This window comes from Poecile atricapillus, chromosome 16 (assembly GCF_030490865.1).
Source record: "Poecile atricapillus isolate bPoeAtr1 chromosome 16, bPoeAtr1.hap1, whole genome shotgun sequence".
Lineage (NCBI taxonomy): Eukaryota > Metazoa > Chordata > Aves > Passeriformes > Paridae > Poecile > Poecile atricapillus.
Genome location: NC_081264.1, coordinates 12,379,088 through 12,401,092, shown reverse-complemented (window position 1 = coordinate 12,401,092; position 22,005 = coordinate 12,379,088). Strand labels below are relative to the sequence as shown.

The 22,005-nt window shown below is 53.2% G+C and overlaps 1 protein-coding gene across 5 annotated transcripts; it reads right to left on the bottom strand.

Annotated features, from left to right (window-relative positions):
• Positions 1-285: 285 nt before the first annotated feature.
• On the bottom strand, positions 286-21,561 carry EWSR1 (EWS RNA binding protein 1). 5 transcript variants are annotated; one of them, XM_058851426.1, is made up of 18 exons: positions 21,435-21,534; positions 18,410-18,446; positions 18,142-18,193; positions 17,617-17,670; positions 16,267-16,390; positions 10,809-10,995; positions 8,888-9,055; positions 8,027-8,241; positions 7,011-7,191; positions 4,257-4,294; positions 3,560-3,592; positions 2,833-2,951; positions 2,380-2,509; positions 2,143-2,265; positions 1,891-2,068; positions 1,530-1,627; positions 900-1,173; positions 286-642 (listed from the first exon to the last, which is right to left on the bottom strand). In XM_058851426.1, exons 1-18 carry the CDS (start codon positions 21,499-21,501, stop codon positions 603-605), a joined length of 2,118 nt encoding a protein of 705 aa, XP_058707409.1. In that variant the 5' UTR covers positions 21,502-21,534; the 3' UTR covers positions 286-602. The 5 variants fall into 5 exon arrangements, with proteins under 5 accessions (XP_058707409.1, XP_058707410.1, XP_058707411.1 ...); XM_058851427.1 differs by having other exon boundaries at positions 4,257-4,291; XM_058851428.1 differs by lacking the exon at positions 17,617-17,670.
• Positions 21,562-22,005: the final 444 nt, after the last annotated feature.

Sequence of the window (22,005 nt, the reverse complement as noted above, 5' to 3'; positions counted from 1 at the left end):
CGGCGGGGGGAACAGGGGCAGCGGGGAGGCACGGGGGTGACACACAGCGACACTCGGTGACATCCCCCCACCCCCGCCCGGGTGTGGCTCCCCGCTCCCATTGATCTGCCCCCTCCCCCACCCTCCCTCCCTGCCCCGGGACTCACACCCCGCGGGGAAACTGAGGCACAGCGGGATCCAGCGGGCAGCTCCGTCCCACCCCTCCATCCCCTCCTACCCCGGCCCGGGCCCGGGGGCCGCGTCCCCCCGGCTCCCAGGGATGTTCTCAAGAAAGGCCAGCAATGGTGCGGTTACAAACAGCGGGAATTTTATTTAAAAAAACAACCGTCACAACCGTTCACAGCGTTACAGGCGGGGAGGGGGGCGGGGGCGCGTTAAACAACCGGATTTATTTGGGGGGGGGTGGGGAGAAAGAATTCACGCTACCGTTGAACTTGGTTTTAATGTTTCTCCACAAACGGTGAAAAATACTAAAGTACAGACAAGGAGGACTCATAATGTTGTGGCCAACATTATAAATATGGAATTATAAATTTAAAACATTTTTTTTTTCTGGTTTAAAAAATAAATCTGGTAGTAAATGCGGCTCTGGGGGGGCGGCGTTAGTAGGGCCGGTCTCGGCGATCCTGGCGGTGTTCGCCCCTGTGGGCCGGGGGGGACAGGGGTCAGTCGTGGGGTCCAGGAGCTCTCCCCGGGCTGGGGAGGCTCCTTAACCCCTCACCCAGACACCCTGACACCCCTTTACCCACCCCATCCCATCCCCACCATTCACCCCCTTGCCCCTCCACCCATTTATCCCACCCCAGTCGCCCCCCACCATTGCCCCATCAGGGTCTCCCCCTCCCCAATGTCCCACTGCCCCCTCCCATCACCCTCTGTCCTGCCCTCCCCATCCATACTTGTCCATCTTTCCCGGCCCTCCGCGCCGTCCTCTGCCTCCTCCTCCCATCTGCTCCATGAGAGGTCCCGGGGGTCCCCCGGGGCCGCCGCCTCCTCCTCCTCTCCGGCCGCCTCCTCCGTAGCCGCCTCGGTCCATGCCCCGGCCACCTCGGAATCCCCCTCGGTCTCCGCCGCGGCCGCCTCGGAACATCCCGCCGGGCCCTCCTCGGTCCATGAGGCCCCCGCCGCGCCCGCCCCGCATCCCCCCGGGGCCGCCTCGGCCGCGGTCACCGCCTGGGGGAGGAGGAGAGACCCTCAGAGTGACCCCAAGGGAGCACATCCCGCTCCCACATCCCCGGGATCCCAGCACATCCAGCTCCGGCAGGAGCAGGGCTGGGAGCTGCTGGGTACCCGAGGGGATTCAGGTTCATTGAGGTTGGAGCAGCACCCTGGGGAGTCGGGGTGGTGCTGGCAGCCCCCCAGATCCAGGAAGCACAGGAGAAATGGTGATCCCAGTCTCCATGTCATGGCTCATGGAGGGATGAAGGCCTGGCAGCTCCTGGAGCTGGCCCAGCCACTCCCCAAGGAGCCCGAGGCCAGGCCTGGGGTGTCCCATCGGGAACTGGGGCTGTGACACCCCCCAAACGTACCTGGAGGAGGGAAGGGGGGCGGGAGGAACCCCTCCGGTTTGGGCGCCTTGCACTGGTTGCACTCTGTTCTCCAGGCAAAGTTCTGGTTTCCACAGCCCCTGGGTACAAATTCCAGTTAGCCCAGAGTGGAACAGCATTCCAGCCAGGGTGACATTGGGAAGCACGAGCAGGAGAGCACGTGGAAGGGGACACCAGGGCAGGAGCTGGGGCACAGCTCCCGCGGTGGGGTGGGGGTCTGGCAGCCCCCGGGAGTGACCCCGTCCCTCCCTCTGTGCCAGCTGGAAACTGTTTCCTGGGAAGGCCCAGGGAGTGACTTTGGGCAGCCCCGTTGGCACAGGGTGTGGCAGCAGTGGGTACTCACGGGTTGGGGCACTGCCAGTCTCCTGCGCGGTGCTGGACACTCCCTCCAGACGGGTTTCCCCGGGATCCCCGCGGTCCCCGGGAGGAGAAGCCGCCCCTGTCTCCGCCTCTTCCCCCCATCCTGCCCATGGGGCCGCTGGGCCCGCTGGGGCCCCCTGGGCCACCGGGTCCCCCTGGACCTGCGGGAAGGAGCCCTGTTAGTGCTGGGAGCCACGGGAAGGCCGGGGAGCAGCTCTGGGGGGCTGCACGGTACCTCCACGGAGGGGTGGGGGCATTCCCCGCTGCTCCCGGGGGGGTATCCCGCCCCTCAGGCTGTTCATCGGGCCCTTCTTCCGCGCCAGGGTCACCTTCAGCTTGCTCCCCTGGAAATCCTTCCCTGGGAGGGACACAACGGGCAGGAGCATCAGTGAATCACAGCCCTGCTGCACACAGGTGCTTCCCACACCTGGAAGTTTTGGAATTCCACCCCAAAAGGACCCCCAGCACTCACCATCAAACCACTCCACGGCTGTTTTGGCAGTGGACGGGTCATCGTAGGACACGGTGGCATCACCCTTGGGCTTGCCTGTTTCCTTGTCGATGTAGAGGTTTATCATGGGCTGCCCTGTCCTCTTGTTCATCTAAGGGACAGCACAATGTCACCCGAGTCCTGTCTTCCCACTGCCCAGCAGGGATTTGCTCTGCTCTGCTTTCCAGCAGAAGCTCATTCCAGGGACTCCAGGACAGAAGAAAGGGGCCCCAGGCCTACCATGGATGACAGCAACTGCCCACACACCCCAAAAACAAAGGGACGGGCCCCAAACAGCACTGCCAGGCCTCTCCCAGGGCCTGGACAAGATGGGCCTGAAGGATGTGAGCAATGGGCAGGGAGATGGAGAAGGAAGAGGAGGAGGTGAGGGACCCTGTTCCCTCTGCCAGCGGGGGGTCACTGGTGTCCCCTCACCTTGACAACACCGCACTGTTTGAAGAAATCTGCCAGATCCTCCAGGGTCACATTATCATTGAGTCCCTGCACATAGACTGCAGTGCTGTCCGAGTCCTCCTCTGGGTCCATAGGGGGGCCTAGGAGACAATTCCCAGGGTCAGTGCAGGCAGAGGAAGGGCAGGAATGCCCCAGGGCCGAGTTCTTTCCATCCCCTCCATGGCTGCAGCTTCGCTCTCTGGGAGTGACAGGAAAGCCCAGGCCCACGGGAGGTGACTGTCCCCAACCTCACCTCCCTGGTGCCACGGCCAGACAGAGCCCACACCCCCCCACGTGGGAAGATCCCCCAGGTTATTCCAGGACACATCCCAGAGGAGAGATGAGGAAGACCTTCATGCCCCCTGGGCTCCCACACAAGGACATCCACCCCCCTTTTCCGATGCTGGAAGGCTGACGCAGAACTTCCAGACACGCCTGGGACAGGAAGGGACGAGCCACGGACGAGGCTCTGGGGGTGCTGCAGGCCCCCTGGATGAGCTCCAGAGCAGCCCCCAATCCCCCTCATTCCTGCAGAGAAGGGGGAGCATCTCCCAACCACGTGTGGTTGTTTCCAGCTGTTTGGGAATGAAGAATCGATGGCAACAGCCAGAGAGGCTGCAAGTGGCGGTGGGGTGACACACAGCAGCCCTTGCAGCAAGGACACAAAGGTCTGTCTGACAGCCTCAGGAGGGAGTTTGGTGGGAATTACCTAAATCCAGGTCGGGTCCTTCCTCCATGTGTCCTGCCAGGCGGGAGAGAAGCATAGGGAAGGGTGTTAGTGGGGGCCCTGCGGGCTGGAGAACCGACACACACAACACTAGCTACGACCTGCGCCGCACAAGCAGCAGCACTGCACCTTACTGGGCCATCAGGTGGCTCTTTTAGCATTTCTTCCAACCAAAAACCACTATTACACTGGTTTTAAGCATTTTTTTTTCCAACCAATAACCACTATTGCACTGATTTTTTTTTTAGCAGTTTTCAAACCGTTAACCACTATTACACTGATTTTTTTTTTAGCAGGTTTCAAACTGTTAACCACTATTAACGCTGATTTTTTTTAAAAGGTTTTACCAAGCCAATCGGTTTTTAAGTTCATTAATAAAAGTTACTTAATATATCTATATATATTTAAAAAAAAAAAAAAAAAAAGATTTATTACATCCAAACCATTTCTTTTCCCCAAAATTACAGGAGTGGTTGCTCAACTCTTCCACTGTGTCCGCACACCCCTGGGCATCGCCGGCAGTACCCATTACAGTCTGGTTGCATATTGTCATTTTTTTAAACCACTTAAATGAATAAAAAAATTACACTTTGTGCTAAAAAAAAAAAACTGACTGCAATTTTTTTTTTTTTTTTTTTTTTTTTTTTAACACTATCCATTGTAATGCTCAAAAACTTACCACCAGGCTTATTGAAGCCACCTCGCTCTCCAGCGCTGCTGGGGGGATAAACGAAGAAATGAAGGCCTTTCCCTTTACAAAGCCAGCACCGCTCTGAGCCTCTGCGGCTCACAGGGGAGAAGGGCACTGGCTAAACATCTCCAAACATCTCTCTGTCTCTCTCTCATCTCGGCACTAGGCCTTTCTTCAGGGCAGCTCGCTCAAATTTTCTTTACATATAAAGCAACCTTGGTGTGGTTTGAGGCACCGCTTTGCTGTCGGTGCCCTGGCGTTACTCGGGTATCATCAGTGCAATACTTGGCTGAGAAATGGGGGTTGTTTGGAATCAAAGTGAGGGTGGTTTGTTTTTTTTTTGTTGTTGTTGTTGTTGTTGAAGAGCAATTTGGGGGTGTTTCAATGGTCAACTCCCTCCCCTCGGTGTGTCCACCAAGGTGCACCCTCAGGCTGTGGCAGCGCGGGCCCGCGGGTCCCTGACATTTAACAGTGTAAAAGGAGACAAGCCACACGCGAGACCTACAACACAGTTCAGCTGACATCGCCCCTAAAACCCTCAAAGTAAAGCCATACATTCAGGTCACTACTGAATTTAACAACTCTCTGGAGGGAGAACTTACAGAGTACAGCGGGGGCTCCGAGGCCTGGGGTGCAGCTTTGTGGACACACTCACTTTTGGGCAGGTGCCAATGCAAACAGGGCCGCAGCTTTCACCAAAAGCTTTGGCTGAAGCATTCACAGCTGAAACTGCTTTGGAGCGTGGTGGTGAAGTAGGAAAACGCCACCTTGAGAAAGGATTTGGGCTGTTTCTTGCTCTTTTTTTGGGTGAGCCAGCAAGCTGTTTGGAAGGAGCCGAGCGGAGGAGGGAGAGCACCGTGAATTTTTCTAGCAAGTATTGCACCTCTAATACTGGGATAAAAAAAAGTCAATACAGAATTTCGAGCTGTTGCATGCAGCTTTGCCTCCTCTCGTTAAAGTACACACCATTTACGTAATGTCTCTCTTTTTAAACATAAGATTTTTTACACTTTTTTTTTTTTTTCTTTAACGTTACACAATTCTAAAGTAGTAGTATACCCTCCTCTGGTTTTATTACCAAACAACAAGTATGCAGTTACCAAAGTTACAGAAGGATTCCGTTTATACAATCAATACATTGGGTTAAAAATATTCTATGTATATTTTTCCTCTCCATATGGACACCGTGTCTAGTCCCACTTTTCATTATGCTGCCGGCTGAGTACTGAGTACGGGTACTTTTTAAGTATTGAGGTGTTTACAAGGCTCTCACTTTGTAACCTGTAGCATATAAATGCGACAAAGCATGTTAAAAAGTTTTCCATTTTCATAAAAATATCAAATCATCGAGGCAATGAAAAAGGGCATGTTAATAACATCGAGCTCCTTACCTGCTGGAGACACTGAAATCCATCACCACAGCATGCTAAGGTGGGCCGAGTTCCCCTACCTGCCCTGGGTGTCCCCTGAAGCCACCTGTTCTATGGACATCACAAACTCTACGTCCATAAGGCAGGGGGATGACCCTTTGTAAGGGTCTGGCCAGGTGGGAAATCGCTCGGGAGGCAAATTTGAGCTGGGATTAAGGTGTGAGATCAGAGACAGGTGACAAATCTTTGGCAACGAGAAGCTCGGAAGGGGCTAGAAATTTGAAGATGTGATGATAGACATTTCAGGTGTCTACATCTACTTTCATCGTTAAGACATCAATACAGCAAGGCTGAAATCTTTATGCAGATCCCTGGAACTCTGTTCCACCCGAGCCAATTCCAAGCTGGATGTGTTCCCACACAAAACCAGCCTTTTCCATTCTTTCCTGGATGTCTCTGATAAAGATTTCATGCCAGGCCAACGGGCTGCAACAGAGCTATGCAGAAAGGGGCCAAGCGCTGCCAAACTGAGGCTGTCACCGGGCTGTGCCACGCGGGGAGAAGTGGCCTCTGGAGGGCAGCTGCCATCACAGCCACCCTGCCAGCGCCGGGGCGGGCACGGCGTGTCCTGTGCCACACCTGGGGACACTCTGCACAGCTCTGAGCAACGGGGTGAGGGGATGGAACACACACAAAGCTGTGAATTCTGTCTTGGAGGAGCCTTTGGGATGAATTCTCCTCCCTTGCCTCTATCAGAACAACCTCCACGGATGGGGACACACCTGAAGGCGCAGGTGGCACCAAACCAGGTTGTGCCATCAGGTGAAATGGCCAAACTGATTCAGAGCACCTGAATGCTCCAAGGGGGAGCAGGCCTGGGAGCCAAAGCATTTCTTTCTCTCTGCTCTCGGGCTCCCTATCCACGCGCTCCAAGTGTTCCAGGCACTCCGAGCTCGCAGGCTCTGCAGGAGGAGGCTGACACGAGGCTCCTGCCAAAATCCCCGCTCCTGAGGCCCAGGGAGCATCCCCTGGAGCTGGTGGGAGGTTTGTGTGTGTTCCACCCGGAGTTACTGTTAAACCCCACAGAGGATTCCACCTCTGGGCAACCATGAAGGGAGCTGAAAGTGCCAGGGCCAGCATCACCCCCAATTTCCCCCTCCCTGGGGGCCCAACCAGCTGCAGGACAAACCAACCATCCTGCTCCTATTTCCCTTAGGATAATGTTTCCATGGATGACAAGCAATGCTGCTACACAGAGATGTCCTCCGTGGAAACACAGCTGCAAACGTCAACCTTTCAGTCCCTTCTTTTGTGTTTCAAATCCTATGGGTAAACCAGAATTAGAGAAAAGGAAAAAAAGCTTTGCTCTTACCCCATTCCACCGCGTCCTCCTCCCCGCCCACCTCTGCTCATGCCTCCACGCTCATATCCCCCTCGTCCCCTGCCCCGGCTATCGGGGCCGCTCAGATTCCGGCTCTCTCCGGGGCCGGAGAAGCCTCCGGATTCCTGCCCGTACATGTTCATGCTGCTGGGATGGTCCTGGCGGAAGGAGCCTGGGGAAGGGTGGAAACAGGTTAGGGAGAGGCAGCTCCTTCACCTGCCCCCAGCTCCAGCCACGACAGCAGTGCTGGAGTTGTTCAGTTTGGGAAAATCCCTCTGGGAGCATCGATTCCAGCTGTTGTCTCAGCCAAAGCCAACAGCGCCCCATGTCCCCAAGTGCCACATCCACATGGCTCTTAAATCCCTCCAGGGATGGGGACTCCAGCACTGCCCAGGGCATGAACAACGTGAAGAAATTTCCCCAATATCCAACCTGACCATCCCCTGGCACAGCTTGAGGCCACTCAAGTGGGAGGGAGAAGGGAAGAGAAGGAGAAAGAAGAGGAGTAATGGGAGATGGAGAAGGAATAGAAGGAGGAGGAACAAAAGGAACAAAAGAAGGAGGAAGAAGAGAATGAGGAGGAGGAAGAAAAACAGGAGAAGAAGGATGAAGATGAGGATAAGGATGGGATGGAGGAGAAGGATGAGAAGAAGGAGGAAAAAGAAGAGAAGGAAAAGGAGGAGGAAGAAGAGTCCCATCTTGTCCCATCACTTACTCCCGAGGAGCAGAGCCCAACCCCCATGGCTGCCCTCTCCTGTCAGGGAATTGTGCAGAGCCAGAGTCCCCACTGAGCCTCCTTTTCTGCAGGCTGAGTCCCCTCAACTCCTCCCCACAAACATTCTGTGCCTGCCCCTGAGGGGATGACCCCAACCTACCACTGCCTCCAGAGATGCCACTTTTCATCACAAAAGGCCAAACCCCAGCTCCAAACCCTCTCTCCCTTCAACTCAGCTCCGAGTTTTAGATCCAAACTAAGGCCAGGGCTCCTTCCCTGGGATTGCACTCACTCTGCTGGCCGTAGCTGCTGCTCTGCTGGCTGTACTGGCTGGGGGCCTGGCTGTAGGATCCCGTGGGAGGTGGGTAACTGGTGGGAGGTGGCTGCTGCCCGTAGCTGCTTTGCTGGCCATAACTGGTCTGCTGGCCATAGGAGCTCTGCTGCCCGTAGCTGCTCTGCTGGGAGTAAGTGCTCTGATCGTAACTGCTTGGCTGTGTGGAGGAATAGCTGGAAGAGAAAAGCGTTGGGAAAGGTGGGATGATGAGGCAATTCCCTGGCAGCGTGCATGGAGTGGCTCATGCTGGAAGGCAATGCAATTAGAGGCTGTATTTAGTGCTGTAAATCACTTTAAAAGCTGAAGTCATGCTATGGAGGCCAGTCTGGAGGGCCGTGAAAGCAAAAACCACATGGCCAATCCCAGTTTATTCACACCTCTAGGAAAAGGCACAAGTGCCAGGGCAAAGCTCAGTGGTAATGGAAGTAACAGGCCCTGGATAAAAGAAGTTCCCCTCATGCAGCTGAGGCTTTGAGAATTTCACAGTGTACATTTTAGAATTCACATTAAAGACACTTGAGGGGAGAAGGGAGCTCCTGGCCAAGCTGAATGTGGAAGGAGGCAGCAAAAGGTGACTCTAGGAAAATTCCTAAAATTCTCTAAGTATTTAAACAAATAATTAAATAAAAATTATAAAGTGTTTTAAACGCATTTGTCATTATTTTCCTTCCCACGTGTGCACACGCAGAGCACTCAGCCACAGCCTCCCCACCCCCACCACAGCTACAAAAAGCACAGCTCCTCCTCCCAGGCCACCAAAGCTCCTTTTCCATAAAATCCCCCAGGAAAGGCCCCTGTCTGAGCCCTGCCAAGCATTACCTGGTCGGAGGGTAGGAGGGTGGAGCGGTGACAGGCTGCATGGGGTAGCTGGCAGGCACCTGGGGGTAGCTGTAGTTGCTCTGCCCATAGCCCAGGCTGGGCTGGCTGTAGCCTGTCGTGCTGGACTGGGGCTGGCTGGTCTCTGCTGGTTTGCTGCCATCCTGGGGTCTGCAGAGAAATATGGAACAACATCGGTGCCCAGCCCCACGGCTGGCAGCAGCAAAGGGCTCACATCCCCTCAGCACTGATGCCTGTGACCTCTTTTTTTGGGTAGCATGAAAGCTGGCTGTGATTGGTGACAGCCAATAAATAAGTAATAAACACAATTGTAGCACTCACTGCCTGGGTATTTGCACACTCCTGAACAGAGAGCACGAAACACCACAGCTCCTGCTCATCCCAAAGCCAGGGGTTCAGACTCTGGCTGTGGGGCTGAGTGGAGGAGGTGGAATGCCAGCAAGGCTGCTCCTGCAGAGCTCTGGGAAAGCAGGAGCAGCAGCAAGGCAGGCAGTGAAATGCCCCATTGTTTGGTTCAAAATCCAGCTCAGGCAGATATTGCCTCATATACGTTATCCCAATTATCCCATGGAAGAGAAAGGATGCTGGGCTAGGACTGGGTGACCTCTAAAGGACCCCTCCAACCCAAACCACTCTGTGATTGCGTCTTTAAAATCAACTCTCAAGGCCTGAAAATTGAGAACCCTCTGCATGTGATTCACACATCACCTTCTGTGTGTCCCAAAGTTTAAAAGCCATGTGGATGTGGCACCTGGGGACAGGGTTAGTGGTGGCCTCAATGATCTCAGAGGTCAAAGGATTCCATGAGTCTTGTAATTTTTATGTGTTTCTCAGAGTGGAGTAAAAAGAGTGAAGCTGCTTTTACCGTACAAGCTGGGAAAAATTATTCACAATGTCAGGATTCCTCCTGTAAATTTACATCCCTTTAAAGTGTAACTTGTCAGAGCTGTGCCAGGCTCTGCCTTTCCTTCCCACAGTGCTTGCTACAGACACCAGGTAAGGGAACAAATCAGCTTTTACTCACTTCTAAACAAGTTTCCATTATGTATTCTAAATTTTTCATATCCTCTAAGCAAACAATTTGACAGTAGATGACAGGCAGTGCCCAGAGGGGTGAGATTGAAAGAGGAAATGTTTTGCAGCCTGCACATCCACCCCAGCATCCTGCCTGACCCCGTGACTCGGGAGCAGACAGGACTCAGCCCTGTGCTGTACCCTGAGAGCCTGATGTGGCTGTGTGGTGGCTCCCTGGTCCTGCAGGAACGGCGCTGACTCACCGTGCTGGAGCACAGCCCTCCCACGCTGCGCCCCGGCCCCGCAGCGCCGCGGGGAGGAGGGGCTGCCACAGCACCAGAGCCACCCCGTGCTGGGGAGAAACGGGAGGAGGAGGAGGGTGAAGAGGAGGAGAAGGAGCAGGAAGAAGAGATGGGCAATGAGGAGAGGAAGAAGAGCAGGAGTAACTAGAGATGAAGGAGGAGAAGGAGGAACAGGAGGAACAAGAAGAGAAGAAGGAAGGAGGAGAAGGAAGAGGAGGAGAAGGAAGAAAAGATGGAGAAGGAGCGGGAGGAAGAAGGGAAGAGAAGGAGAAAGAAGAGGAATAATGGGAGATGGAGGAGGAGGAGAAGGAGGAGGAACAAGAGGAACAGAAGAAGGAGGAAGAAGAGAATGAGGAAGAGGAAGAAAAAAATAAGAAGGAGGAGGAGGAAGAGAAGGAGGATGAGGATGGGATGGAGGAGAAGGATGAGAAGAAGGAGGAAAAAAGAGAAGGAAAAGGAGGAGGAAGAAGAGACAGAGGAGAAGGAAAAGGAGGAGGAGGAGGAGGAGGAGGAGGAAAAGGAGGAGAAAGAGGAAGAAGGAAAAGGAGGAGGAGGAGGAGGAGGAGGAGGAGGAGGAAGAGGAGTACCTGGCGGGAGCGGACGGGGCCGGCTGCTGCCCGTAGGCCGGGTAGGCGGGCTGGGTGCCGTATGCGGACGGGGCGGCGTACGAGGTCTGGCTGCTGGTGACCGTGGCCGTGTTGGTGTCGTAGGCGGCGCTGCCGTAGCCCTGCACGGGCTGGCTGTAGGCAGGGGGGGCAGTCGGGGCGCTGTAACCTGCAACACACCACAGCTCAGCCCCACAGCTCCACTGGGAACCACGCAATTCCAGCATGGGTGGGCTGGAAGGGAGCTTGAGGCTCATCTCTCTCCATCTCTCTGCCATGGGACACCTTCCACCAGGAGAGGTTGCTCTGAGCCCTGTCCAACCTGGCCCTGGACACTTTCCAGGGATCCACGGGCAGTCACAGCTTCTTTGTGTCACCTCCCTCACCTCAGCATGCCATCTAACCCTGCTCTCTGTTCACATTCCCCCTCATCCTTTCCCTCCAGACCTTTGTCCCAAGTTCCCTCTCCAGCTTTCCCAAATATCTGACTCTGGCCCTTGTGGTGCTCCTGGGACTCAACACAAAGACACGGTTTTACCACCACAAAACCACCTCTGACAACCCAAAAATCATCAGTTACCCCCCCCTGCCCCTCTGCCTTCCTCACAGAACCCTCCCACCTTGGGAAGCCTTGGCCTCCAGCCCCTCAGCATCCCAAAATCCCACTCCCAGGAGCTTTCTGGAAGCCATCCCTGGACCATCACCCAGGATTGTTTACAGCAACCAGAACTCAGGCAGGGCAAGCTGAGACATGGAGCATCTCCTCAACAAAGGCAGGGTAACAAACCCCCCTGAGCTCCAAAATAGAAGAAATCCAACTGATTTAGCAAGTACAGTCCCATCCTTTTAGCTTTTCTGAAAAATAAAGGCACAAAACCTGACCTGGGAAGCCTTTCAGAGGCATTTCTGAAGGCTTATTTTAAATCAGTAAAGCTGGAAACAAAAGAAAAGCACTTTCCATTTGCTTTCACATGAGAAAAAGGTCAAAAGAGACACATCAGGCAGCTCCTGATGTTTTATATACCTTTCCTTTTCTCAGAATTTCAGTTTGGTTTAGGGAAAAAGCTGAGAGCTCAGAGAATTCCTTTTCAACAGTTTTACAATATTCAAGATCCCAAAACAACTCCTGTATAATTTAGTGGCATTTGCCTTGTCACAAAGGTGAACTGGCATTAACACATTGGGTTTTTGCTCATAACAACCTTTCTAGGAAGTTTTCAAATTAAGAATATGAGATTTAGATGGAAAAACAGCAATAAAAATGTTGTTTAACAAATCTGACAAAAAATAAAAAGAGCAAAAAGAACAGCCAAATGCTCTCATGGCTGGGATCAGTGAAGGCAACAGCTTCTCCATCACTTCTGATTTTTAATAAACACGGGAGGCTTGTGACACACTTTTCCTTTAGGCAAATTGAGCTGCAGCATTTTATTCCAATTCCCTCATTTGCAAAGCAAACAGCAGTTGCAGCAGCAGAACACGGTGTGCCCTCACTGCTCCCACACCCTGAACCCGCTGCTGCCACCACACCGGGGCAGGGATGAGCAACACGAGCAGGGCAGGAAGATTGCACAGCAAATTCATTAAAAACACCCCAAAAGTTCAGCTTTTTGGTGACTCCCAGGATCCTGGTGAAGACACAACACCAGCCTGGACCCTCTTCCCACCCCCAGCCCCCAACTCATCTCCATCCCAGGGCTGCCAGCCTGGGAATGTAAACTGGACTCCCACTGGGAAATAAGTTGGAGGAATCACTAGAAAATCAGAATTTATGGTCACTATTCCTGTCTGCTGTTCTCTGAAAAGTGTTGCTGAGAAGGGTGAAGGAGATGGTGCCCAGCAGGAGGATTTTTAAAGCCCTGGACAAATTTGAGCAACCCAAACACTTAAATGTGAGTCCAGATAGCAATTCCAGAGGGAGCACCAATGCCAGGAGTTAAATAAACCCTTATTTTAACTGGCCAAAGCCTGACCACACACTAAAAAAGGCTAAGCACAGCCTGCAGCCCGTGTGCTGCAGCCACAGACCTGCCCTGGGCTGTTCCCCTTGGATTTGGAGCTCCAGGGTGCTCCTCCCACAGCTGGGTCCCCTTTTCCCAGTGCTGCTACTGGGAGCAAAAAGCTTTGCTGGCTCTGCACAGGCAGCAGGATAAAAGGGAGAGGGGAAAAAAACAACAAAAAAAGAAGCTGAATTTTAAAGCTTCAGCTCTAGATGGAGCATTTCCCTCGTGGAAGAGTGTGCTCAGCAGGAAGGGTTTGTCCCAGAGGAAAGGCAGTGATTTCCCATCCCACTGGTCTAAATCACAAATCAAGCTCAGTTTAGACACTCTGGGAACCCTCAAGAGCTGTGGTTTTGAGGGTGGCATTTCTGTTACATCACTTCTCTCTCCTCCCCTCCCAGCCAGGAAGATAAAAGTTGACACAGCAGAAAAGCTGGTGAAAGAAAAAGGCAACAGAAGGAATAATAACCTGCTTAAGTGTTGAAATTCCCCTCAAAGGCTCCAAACCAACCCCCTACTGAAGCCTAGGAATTCTCCAGGTGGTGGATAAGCTTGCAGCACTTGATTCTCAGAGAATATCAACTGGAAAAGGATGGATTCAGAGAGATTTCTTCTTTCCAGAGAGATTTATTGAGGAAGAGAGCTGACTCCTGCTTGGCTTGTGTATATCCCACCAGTGAGGGGCTGGAGAAGGGATGCAGAGCTGACCCTCTCTCCAGCCTGTTTTGGGATATTTTGGGGTTGTTATGGCAGTTGTGTGTTTATCAATTCCAAATCCATTAGAAATTTCAATAAACCCATACCCCAAAATTCCCAGGTAAAGGGAAGCAGGGGCTGGCTGGTTTTGGAGAGCAATTCCCACTTCCAAGAGATCCACACCTGGCCATTGAAATGCTCTTTATTTACTCCTGTAATTCCTGCTAATACCCTGCAGTGATTAATTAACGAGCCACTGAGGGTGCCCAGTGACCCCTCACCTGAGGGAGCTGCTCCCAAATCCCTTTTTCTTTGGAACAGAGTGACTGGGTGGCTCCAAGACACCTTTTCCTACAGCCCCAGGGAGGGAAGGAGGGTGTAACTCTTTCCTGGGGTGTCCTGGAGGCAAGGCAAGGTGGGATAACAGTGCTGGGAAGGAAAAATCCATCCCTGCCATTCCCACCCATCCTGGGAGGCTGCATCCACACAGACCTTGGATTTCCTTGACCTCAACACCACCTTCCCCAAACCTCGGGCTGCTCAGGCAAATAAAACCCAAAACATTTTGCTTTAAGGAACTGCACTATAAAAAGGTGATTCTGAGGAAAAGAGGATTGGGATTCAACTGGAAGAACTGCACGTCTCTCAGGGCATGACAATGTCTGGCCCAGGGGTTTATTGAGCGTGAAAGGCAGGGAGGGGGAGGGGGGGGGGACAGAGAGAGGCTGCAGTCTCCTTTCCACAGCTCTGGCTCCTCAAGGAGGCAGGTGGAGGAAGGATAAATCCAAACTGGCTCTATGCCCGGAGCTGCCACAGCCCTGCTCCGTGGGCTGATAGGATCTTTTGCTTGACCACTTTCTAAGCTGGTGGTTTTTTTCATGGATGAAAAGAAAATGAAGCTTTTTTTTTCTTTTGGTCAACAGAAAAAGAAAAAAGTACAGCTGTGGAGGAAAAAAAAGCCTGATATTATTATTATTCCTCCAGCAAATCTCCTCTTAAGGGAGAAGGAAAAACATCAACAGAGCAGTTTCCTGTGACCTCTGCGGGACTGGAGTCTGCAGGAGTCACAGAGATATAAATATTTCTAAGAAAGGAATTTTGGAAGTTCACAAATCCTTTTTTGCTGCCAATTTTTGTGTAGGTAGTCTTAAATGAAAGGAAAAAGCTGTAGATAACCCCCAGTGACAATGGCTAATGGATATGGATCTCACGAGCAGGAATTTTCCTGATCCATGTAAGGATGGTAAATATTTTAATTTTGGTTAATATTTTTTCTCCAGCTCTTCCCCTGAAGAATTCCTCCATGGCTTCTGTATCCAGATATCCCAGATATCCGTCTGCCCTGGTATTCCCTTGCTTTGGGAAGTGTTTAATTCCAACTACAAAATGTTTATGTCTCTCCCAGGAATCTGCAGGACACGGCACCCAAGGAATCACTGGGAGGAAAATCTGCTTCCTAAACCTCCTGAATATTCAGCCTGAACATACATTAAATAAACATGAATATACATGAATTAAACATTGTCTCAATAGTTTCAAACATTAAGACACTTGTCTGGAGGAAATTCCAGCTCCAAGAACATGTTGGGAGAGTTTATGGAGCATTAATGAACAAGTATCTGCTCTGGAAATCCAAAACCACCACGGGGCATGCAAAGGTGGAGGGCAGGATGCTGTTTATCCTTTAGGAAATGGGGGGATAATGGGGCTGGAGCCACCCAAAAGGTCTTAGTGGTCAGGATTTAATCCATGAAGATGGCACTTGGGAGAGTTTGGAGATGGCAAAGAGCACTGCAGCCTTGCAATTCCCTGCTGTCACTGCCTGTGTGAGCTCTGACACTCCAGGGCTTTGGCACTAAAACCAAGCTGACACCTCAAGGGTTCTGACTAAAGGGGATCTCAAGTTCTGACAGGATGAGATGGAATTTTTCATGCAAGAGCGAGCAGGATAGTCCAACCTGGACTGGCCCCTTCCACTGTGGGAAGCACAGGATGAGAAGGAGAAGGTACAGGATCAGAACAGGCACATGTCACTGCCAGTGACAGGACTGGCAGGGAAGAGAAGGGCTGAGTTTCCCTTTGCTCTGAGCACAGCACGTCCTGCTCGGTCCCACAGCACCCAAACCCTGCCCTGAGTAAACAGTGCATTTATTCCTGTTTGTACACGGCTGCCACAGCCCTGGCAGTGGCCCAGGCCAGGCTGGACGGGGCTTGGAGCAACCTGGGATAGTGGAAGGTGTCCCTGCCCATGGCAGGGGGGAATGGGATGAGCTTCAAGGTCTGTCCCAGCCAAAGCCATTCCATGAAGGATGTGGAGCTGCTGGAGCCAGTCCAGAGGCCATGGAGGGCTGGAGCCCCTCTGCTCTGGAGGCTGGGAGAGCTCACCTGGAGAGGAGAAGCTCCAGGGACACCTCAGAGCCCCTTCCAGGGCCTAAAGGGGCTCCAGGAGAGCTGGAGAGGGACTGGGGACAAGGGATGGAGGGACAGGACACAGGGAATGGCTTCCCACTGCCAGAGGGTGGGGATGGATGGGACATTGGACAGGAATTGTTCCCTGGCAGGGTCACATGGGTTACCCCGAGCTGTGGCTGCCGCATCCCTGGAAGCGTCCGAGTTTGCCCAGGGTTTGCAGCAACCTGTGGAAGGTGTCGCTGCCCGTGGCAGGGGCTGGCCTAGATGGTTCTAAGGCCTTTTCCCAGCCCAAGCAGAGCTCCAGGCTGAGCCCAGCCCAGCAGGGCTCTCACCTGTCGGGGGCTGCCCGTAGGACGTGGCGTAGGCTGTCTGCCCGTACGTGGCCGTGGTCTGCGGCTGCGTGTAGCTGACGTCGGTGGGCTGCCCGTAGGTCCCGTAGCTCTGCTGCCCGTAGGTCTGCTCCAAAAGGACACAGATTCAATCCATGAGCACGAGTGACCCCCAGGAATTGCAGTTGCTGAGCACTCTCAAAGCCAAGGCTGCTGTGAAAGTTTAGGTGCTGCGAGAAATTCCGGGTCAGCTCTGCAAGGAGGTTATGGAGTGGTTTTTCCCTGCCAAGACTGAAGGAACAGGCTCTTGACATTGTCACCACACACCTCTGCTCTGTGGAAAGCAAACAAGAAAGCTCCCAGCTCCTCACAGCTACCACCAGCACCCACAGGCACCATCCCAGGCTTAACCTGGAATACGGGAATGGGAGCGCTCCGAGGGTGGAACTGCACGAAGGAAAAGTCACTTCAATGTAAAACTGCTTTGGTGTTGGCTAAAAGAAACCTCTGGAAGGTTTCAATTAAATTATTTGGAGTATTTTTCATGCCCATCAGCCACTAATTTGAGAAATGGGAGTCGGTGCAGTCATGGAAGGATGGGATCCATGGGCACACCCAAAGTACCCCAGGGGTGCTGCTCCCATTCCGGTGCCTGTGCATTCAGTGAGGGATCAGCTCTCACCTCACCCATTCCCTGATTTTGTTTCCAAACCCAGCTTGAAAATCACCAAGGAAAGGAGAGGAGCAGCTGTGCCCAGCAGTGTCACCAGCTGCCCAAGCCATGCCCTATCAGCTCATGCTCCAGGCACCAGCAAGCTTCCAACAGCTCCTGGCTTAGGGCAAAACTCTGGATACAGCTCGAGGAGTGACATGGAGACAGCTTTGACCTCCAGATTCTGAAAGAATTCAGACTTCTGGAGAGCCTGGACTTTCTGGGATGTTCAGCTTTCCTGAGCTCAGGGCACAGGTCTGAACCAGGAGCAGGAACACATCTCTGCGCCTGGAAGTTCCCTCCACCAAGAGGCAGGGAATGCTGCTAACTTCCCATGGACACGTGCCTACAGCTGAGTTTAGCTGGTTAGGGGTTTAATTAGCTGGTTAGGTGTTTAATTAGCTGGTTAGGTGTTTAATTAGCTGGTTTTAGTTGCTGAGGCCTCCTGTTCCTACCCTTGTCATCCTGCTCCCACCTTTCACCTTGCCTACAACTGGGAGCAGCACTTCCAGTTGTTGTCTCCAAAGAATTTTATTTCAAATAAGTCACCATCACCTTCCTTTCAGCCCACACTGAGCCTGTCTTCCTCCTCTTGGGAAGGAAAATTAAGCCTAGAGCACTTTTTGAGGACAAGAATTTACCTTTGGAAACATACTTGGAGTTTGCAGACAAATGTGGTTGTAGTAACTTGGATTCTAAAGGTTAAAAATAAGCATTAAGTTAATCTCTTAAAGACCATCATTATTTTGCAGTCCAGCCAACTGAGAGTATGAACAATTATAGCAATAAAAACTCCAGGAAAAAACTGATTCCCTCCTCCTCCTCCTCCTTTGTCCAATTCTGCCATCTCCCAAAAGGCAATTCCCCCCTTTTTTCCCAGTTTTTTTCTCTCCTACACCTCTGATTACAACACCCACCAACGTGGTGGTGTCAAACATACACCAAGAGTTTGGCTTTTCTGGGATCAGGATTGAATAAATTAACAAAAGGAAGGGGGATTGTTGAGGTTATTTCCACTTTTAAAAAGCACTTTGGGCCGGGGGAGAAGCTCCAAGACAACTTTTAACCACGGATTTTGACGCAGCCGCTCGGAGTTTCTCCCAGCTGCACGTTTTCCTGGAAAACAGGTGATTGTGCAGGAATTCTACCCCATCCCCATGTTTTACCTGGGTGGTCTGTGCATATCCTTGGGCTGGCTGAGGTGCATAGGCGCTGTAGCTGTGGAATGAATGTAAAGACATTTATAATCTTGCCCCAAATCTGCATCACCAGACAAATTTTCACGCAGCCCAACGGTTTCCGCTGAAATTCTATGGGAATACAAAGCTCCAGGAAAACCCTCAGGATTTCCAAACATACCTGAGTCAAGCCCAAACCATAATTATTATTTACTTTTATTACATCTTTTTAAAACAGGGAGGATAAGCTACTTACCCCTGCTGAGCTGCAGCTTGGCTATAGGTACTGTAATCTAAAAGAAAAGGAGAAGAAAAAGAATAAAAACATTGATAAAGGCTTAACAAAATTAAAGAGTCCAAGAGCTCAGCAGCTGGAATTTCCTCCTGCAGCTCGCTATAAACCACTGGAATTCCAGTTTCCCAAGGGTGGAAGGTAAATGCACATTTTCAGTCCTTTTTTTTGAGGGGAACAAAACCTCTCTTCCCCTCATTGTTCCTGCTGTTTGCAGCAGCGACTTTGATCTCAAATGACCCCGCTTCAATTTAACTGCCACCTTGGATGGATCCCAGGGGGCTGGCAGGGGGGGATTTGGGTTGGAACAAAGGAAAAACAGGGATTTGAGCCTTACAAACCCGCCACCCTGCTTTGAAAGGGCCAGGCTGGAAGGTTTCAGCACCTTCACTCTTTCCCTCTCAAGGACACAAATCGATGGTTGGAAAGCCACTTGTGCCCTGGAAGGGCTGGAGCTGGGAAGCTGGGAGTGATTCCCCCCTCCAAATCCTCAATCCATGTCAGCCTGGGAGGGGAACCAAAGTCCTGAAAATCCAAGCAGCAAAGCCTGTGCTGAACTGATTTGCTGGCAGGGATGGAAAATGAATCCACATGGCAATTAGGAGGCTAAATTTGAAACGACTGCAGCTCCCAGTTCCCTCACAGGCACCAACAGCTCCAGCTCCCATCCCAGGGTCTGGAGCGGGGATGAATTCATCATTCCCAGCAGACCTGGCCAGAGATTCTGGCTCTCCCAGGACCACAGAAGGCCTGAGACTGAGAATGAGCCCAGAACTTCCTGGTTGAGGCCACAGCACCTGAGCCAGAGGCAGGAGCTGGATCAGTGGAACTGCTCCCAGACATTCCTGTGTGGGAGGAGTTTCCAGTGCTCCCATCACCATCACACCTTGGACAGAATTCCAAGTTAATCCCAGAATCATGGAACATCCTGAGGTGGGAGAGACCCACCTGGATCAGGTTCAACTCCTGCTTTGAAGAATTTGAGGAAGCAACTGCCCAGCTTTAATTAATCATCCCACTATTCCCAAGGTGATGGAGCCCCAGGAATCACTTGGGAAACACAGCTTCCATCCACCACAACCTCCTGCTCCTCAGCCTGTGCATCCAGCCCTACTAAACCCTTCCTCCCCACCCTCCAGGTGCACTCCCAGCTTTTCCTGCTGCTCCCTGTGCAGGAGCAGAGCCCCTGGATCCGTGCTGGAGGCAGGAATGGCCCTGCTGTGATCCCAGCAGGAATTCCTGGCGTTATTCATTCCTTTGACCTTGCCCAGAGCACCTCACACAGAGAAAGAAGACACTTGGAGTTCTCCAAAGGTTTCCCCGCTCCCAGGACACAAGGCACAAGTTGTTAAACTCCTCTGGCATCATTCCCACTTCCCTCTCAGGTTGGCACGTGGAATATTGGAACATTTTCCTTGTTCAGTTCAGGGTTTTTTCTGCTTTTCTTTTTAAATTCACTTTACACGTGGTTCTGCTAAATCCTGAGTGTTAATTAATGGTCCCCCTCATCCAGCTTCCCTTTCCTACCACCTCCTCATCCCACTCTTTTCCCTGCTCACCCTCCAGCCACCGAAACCTCATTTAATTCTCCATTTTCAGCCTTCTTTTGGCCTCAAGCTCCACACAGGGGCATCAATTAACCCCTCTCCTCACAGCCCTCCCCCACTCCCAACATTTGCCCCTTTGCAGGATTTAATTCCAGGTGTGGAATTTGCAGTTTGCCTGTGGTGATGCCTCGCTTTTAATTTGCTGGGATTCAGAGGAACACAGAACATTAATAAAAAATAATATTATGGTTCGTTTAGTTAAACCCATCTCCTGGCTTTTATTTCCAGGGGGAAATTAATCTTCATCCTTTTATTTCACGAGGCTCAGGAGCACACCAGAGGCTGAAAATAGCAGCTCCCAGGAGGAACAATTCCATGAATTAAGGGAAAACACAGCTGTGGTTTTAACCCCTATTTTGACAATTCCATTGGCAGATGTTCCTTTACTGACTTTTCTTTTTCAAGCTCTCCAAGGTGCTGTTGGTGATATTCCCTCACTCTCCATGGCCTGAGACATTTTCCTTTCTGGAAAAAAGGAAAATCCTCCTTCTTTAAGGAGTCAGATCTTGGTTTGCTGGGCTTTCAAGTACTTTAAAGGTGATGTTGGCACAGTTGGGAAGTCTCGGTTTCCAACTATTTGTGTACAGCTGAAGCCCTCGTGGAAAAACATTTCATTCAGATAAATGTGGAGCCATGGAAATGATGGAACACCTTACTTCCCTATGGGGAAAAGCTGGGAGAGAAGGCTCCAGGGACACCTCAGAGCCCCCTCCAGCGCCTTAAAGGGGCTCCAGGAGAGCAGGAGAGGGACTGGGGACAAGGGATGGAGGGACAGGACACAGGGAATGGCTCCCAGTGCCGGAGGGCAGGGATGGATGGGATATTGGGCAGGAATTCCCGGCTGTGAGGCGCTGGAATGGATATCCCAGAGGATGCTCCAGCTCTGGAAGTGTCCAAGGCCAGGCTGTACGGGGCTGGGAGCAACCTGGGCTAGTGGAAGGTGTCCCTGTCCATGGGATAAGGTTTAAGGTTTGTTCCCACCCCAAGCATTCCATAATCCCCGATCTGCACCAAGAGCCGCCCCGCTTTGGTGCCGCCAGGGCCGAAAGCGCGGAGGGAGCCCCGGCTCGGTGCTTCGCTCCTGGGAGCGCGGAGCTCCGGGAATCCCGCGGGGCCGCAGCACCGAGGGGCCGCAGCTGAAGCACCGGACCCTGAGGGGAAACACCCGCGGCCCCGGCGAGGCCCCATCGGCGGCGCGGGGGAACACGGGCGAGACGGGCCCCGCTCGGCCCGACCCCAGCGGCCCCCGGGCTCGGCGCTACGGGCCGGCGGCGTCGCCTCAGCACTGCTCCGGCCACCCCGTGGCGGGGGCGGCGGCGCTGCCGGGGGTCCCGTCCCGCCTCGCCCCCGCCCCGGGCCCGGCCCGCCCCGGTCCCGCTCACCCGTCGACGCCATTTTCTCGCCTTCCTCCTCCGCGCTGCCCGCCCGGCCCCGCCCCGCGCCGCGCATGCGCCGCCCGGCCCCGCCGCGCGCACCACCCCGCGCCCGAGGGGGGACCGCCGGGAGAACGCGCTCCGGGGGCTCGGCCCGCCCCGCTCCGCCGCCCGCCCGCCGGTTTTACCGTCCGCGGAGAACCGGAACGGCCCCGCGGGCAGCACCCGCTGCTCGGGAGCGCGTTTCTGCCGCCTCCCTTGGCGCTCCCCCCCCGCCGGGCGGTGGGGTGGTACGGCCCGCGGCCGTTAGGGACCGTCGCGCAAGAGGCGCTCGGGGCGCGAGGCGGAGCGGGGGACGTGACGTCACGGCGGGCGTAGTGATGTCATTGCGGCGTAACGGGCGGCGCGGAGCCGCTGTGACGTCACGCAGCGTGCCCGGCGGCACGCGCTGTGCCCGGGTGTCCTGCGGTCACCTGAGGGCGCCTCCTGGCACATGGGGCCACCCGGTGACGCCGTGGGCTGTGTGTGACGTCACCGGGTGTCACGGGTCACGTGCCAAGAAATGACACCTGGCTGGGGT

Bases quoted from the DNA above. Each gene is read 5' to 3' on its own strand.
- EWSR1 (XM_058851426.1), bottom strand. From the start codon at position 21,501: ATGCGCGGCGCGGGGCGGGGCCGGGCGGGCAGCGCGGAGGAGGAAGGC. The intron at 17,671-18,141 runs GTAAAACATGGG...TTTAACCTTTAG, and splicing joins GATATGCACAGACCACCCAG to AATCCAAGTTACTACAACCA. The intron at 10,996-16,266 runs GTGAGAGCCCTG...GGTGTGTTGCAG, and splicing joins CTACGGGCAGCCCCCGACAG to GTTACAGCGCCCCGACTGCC.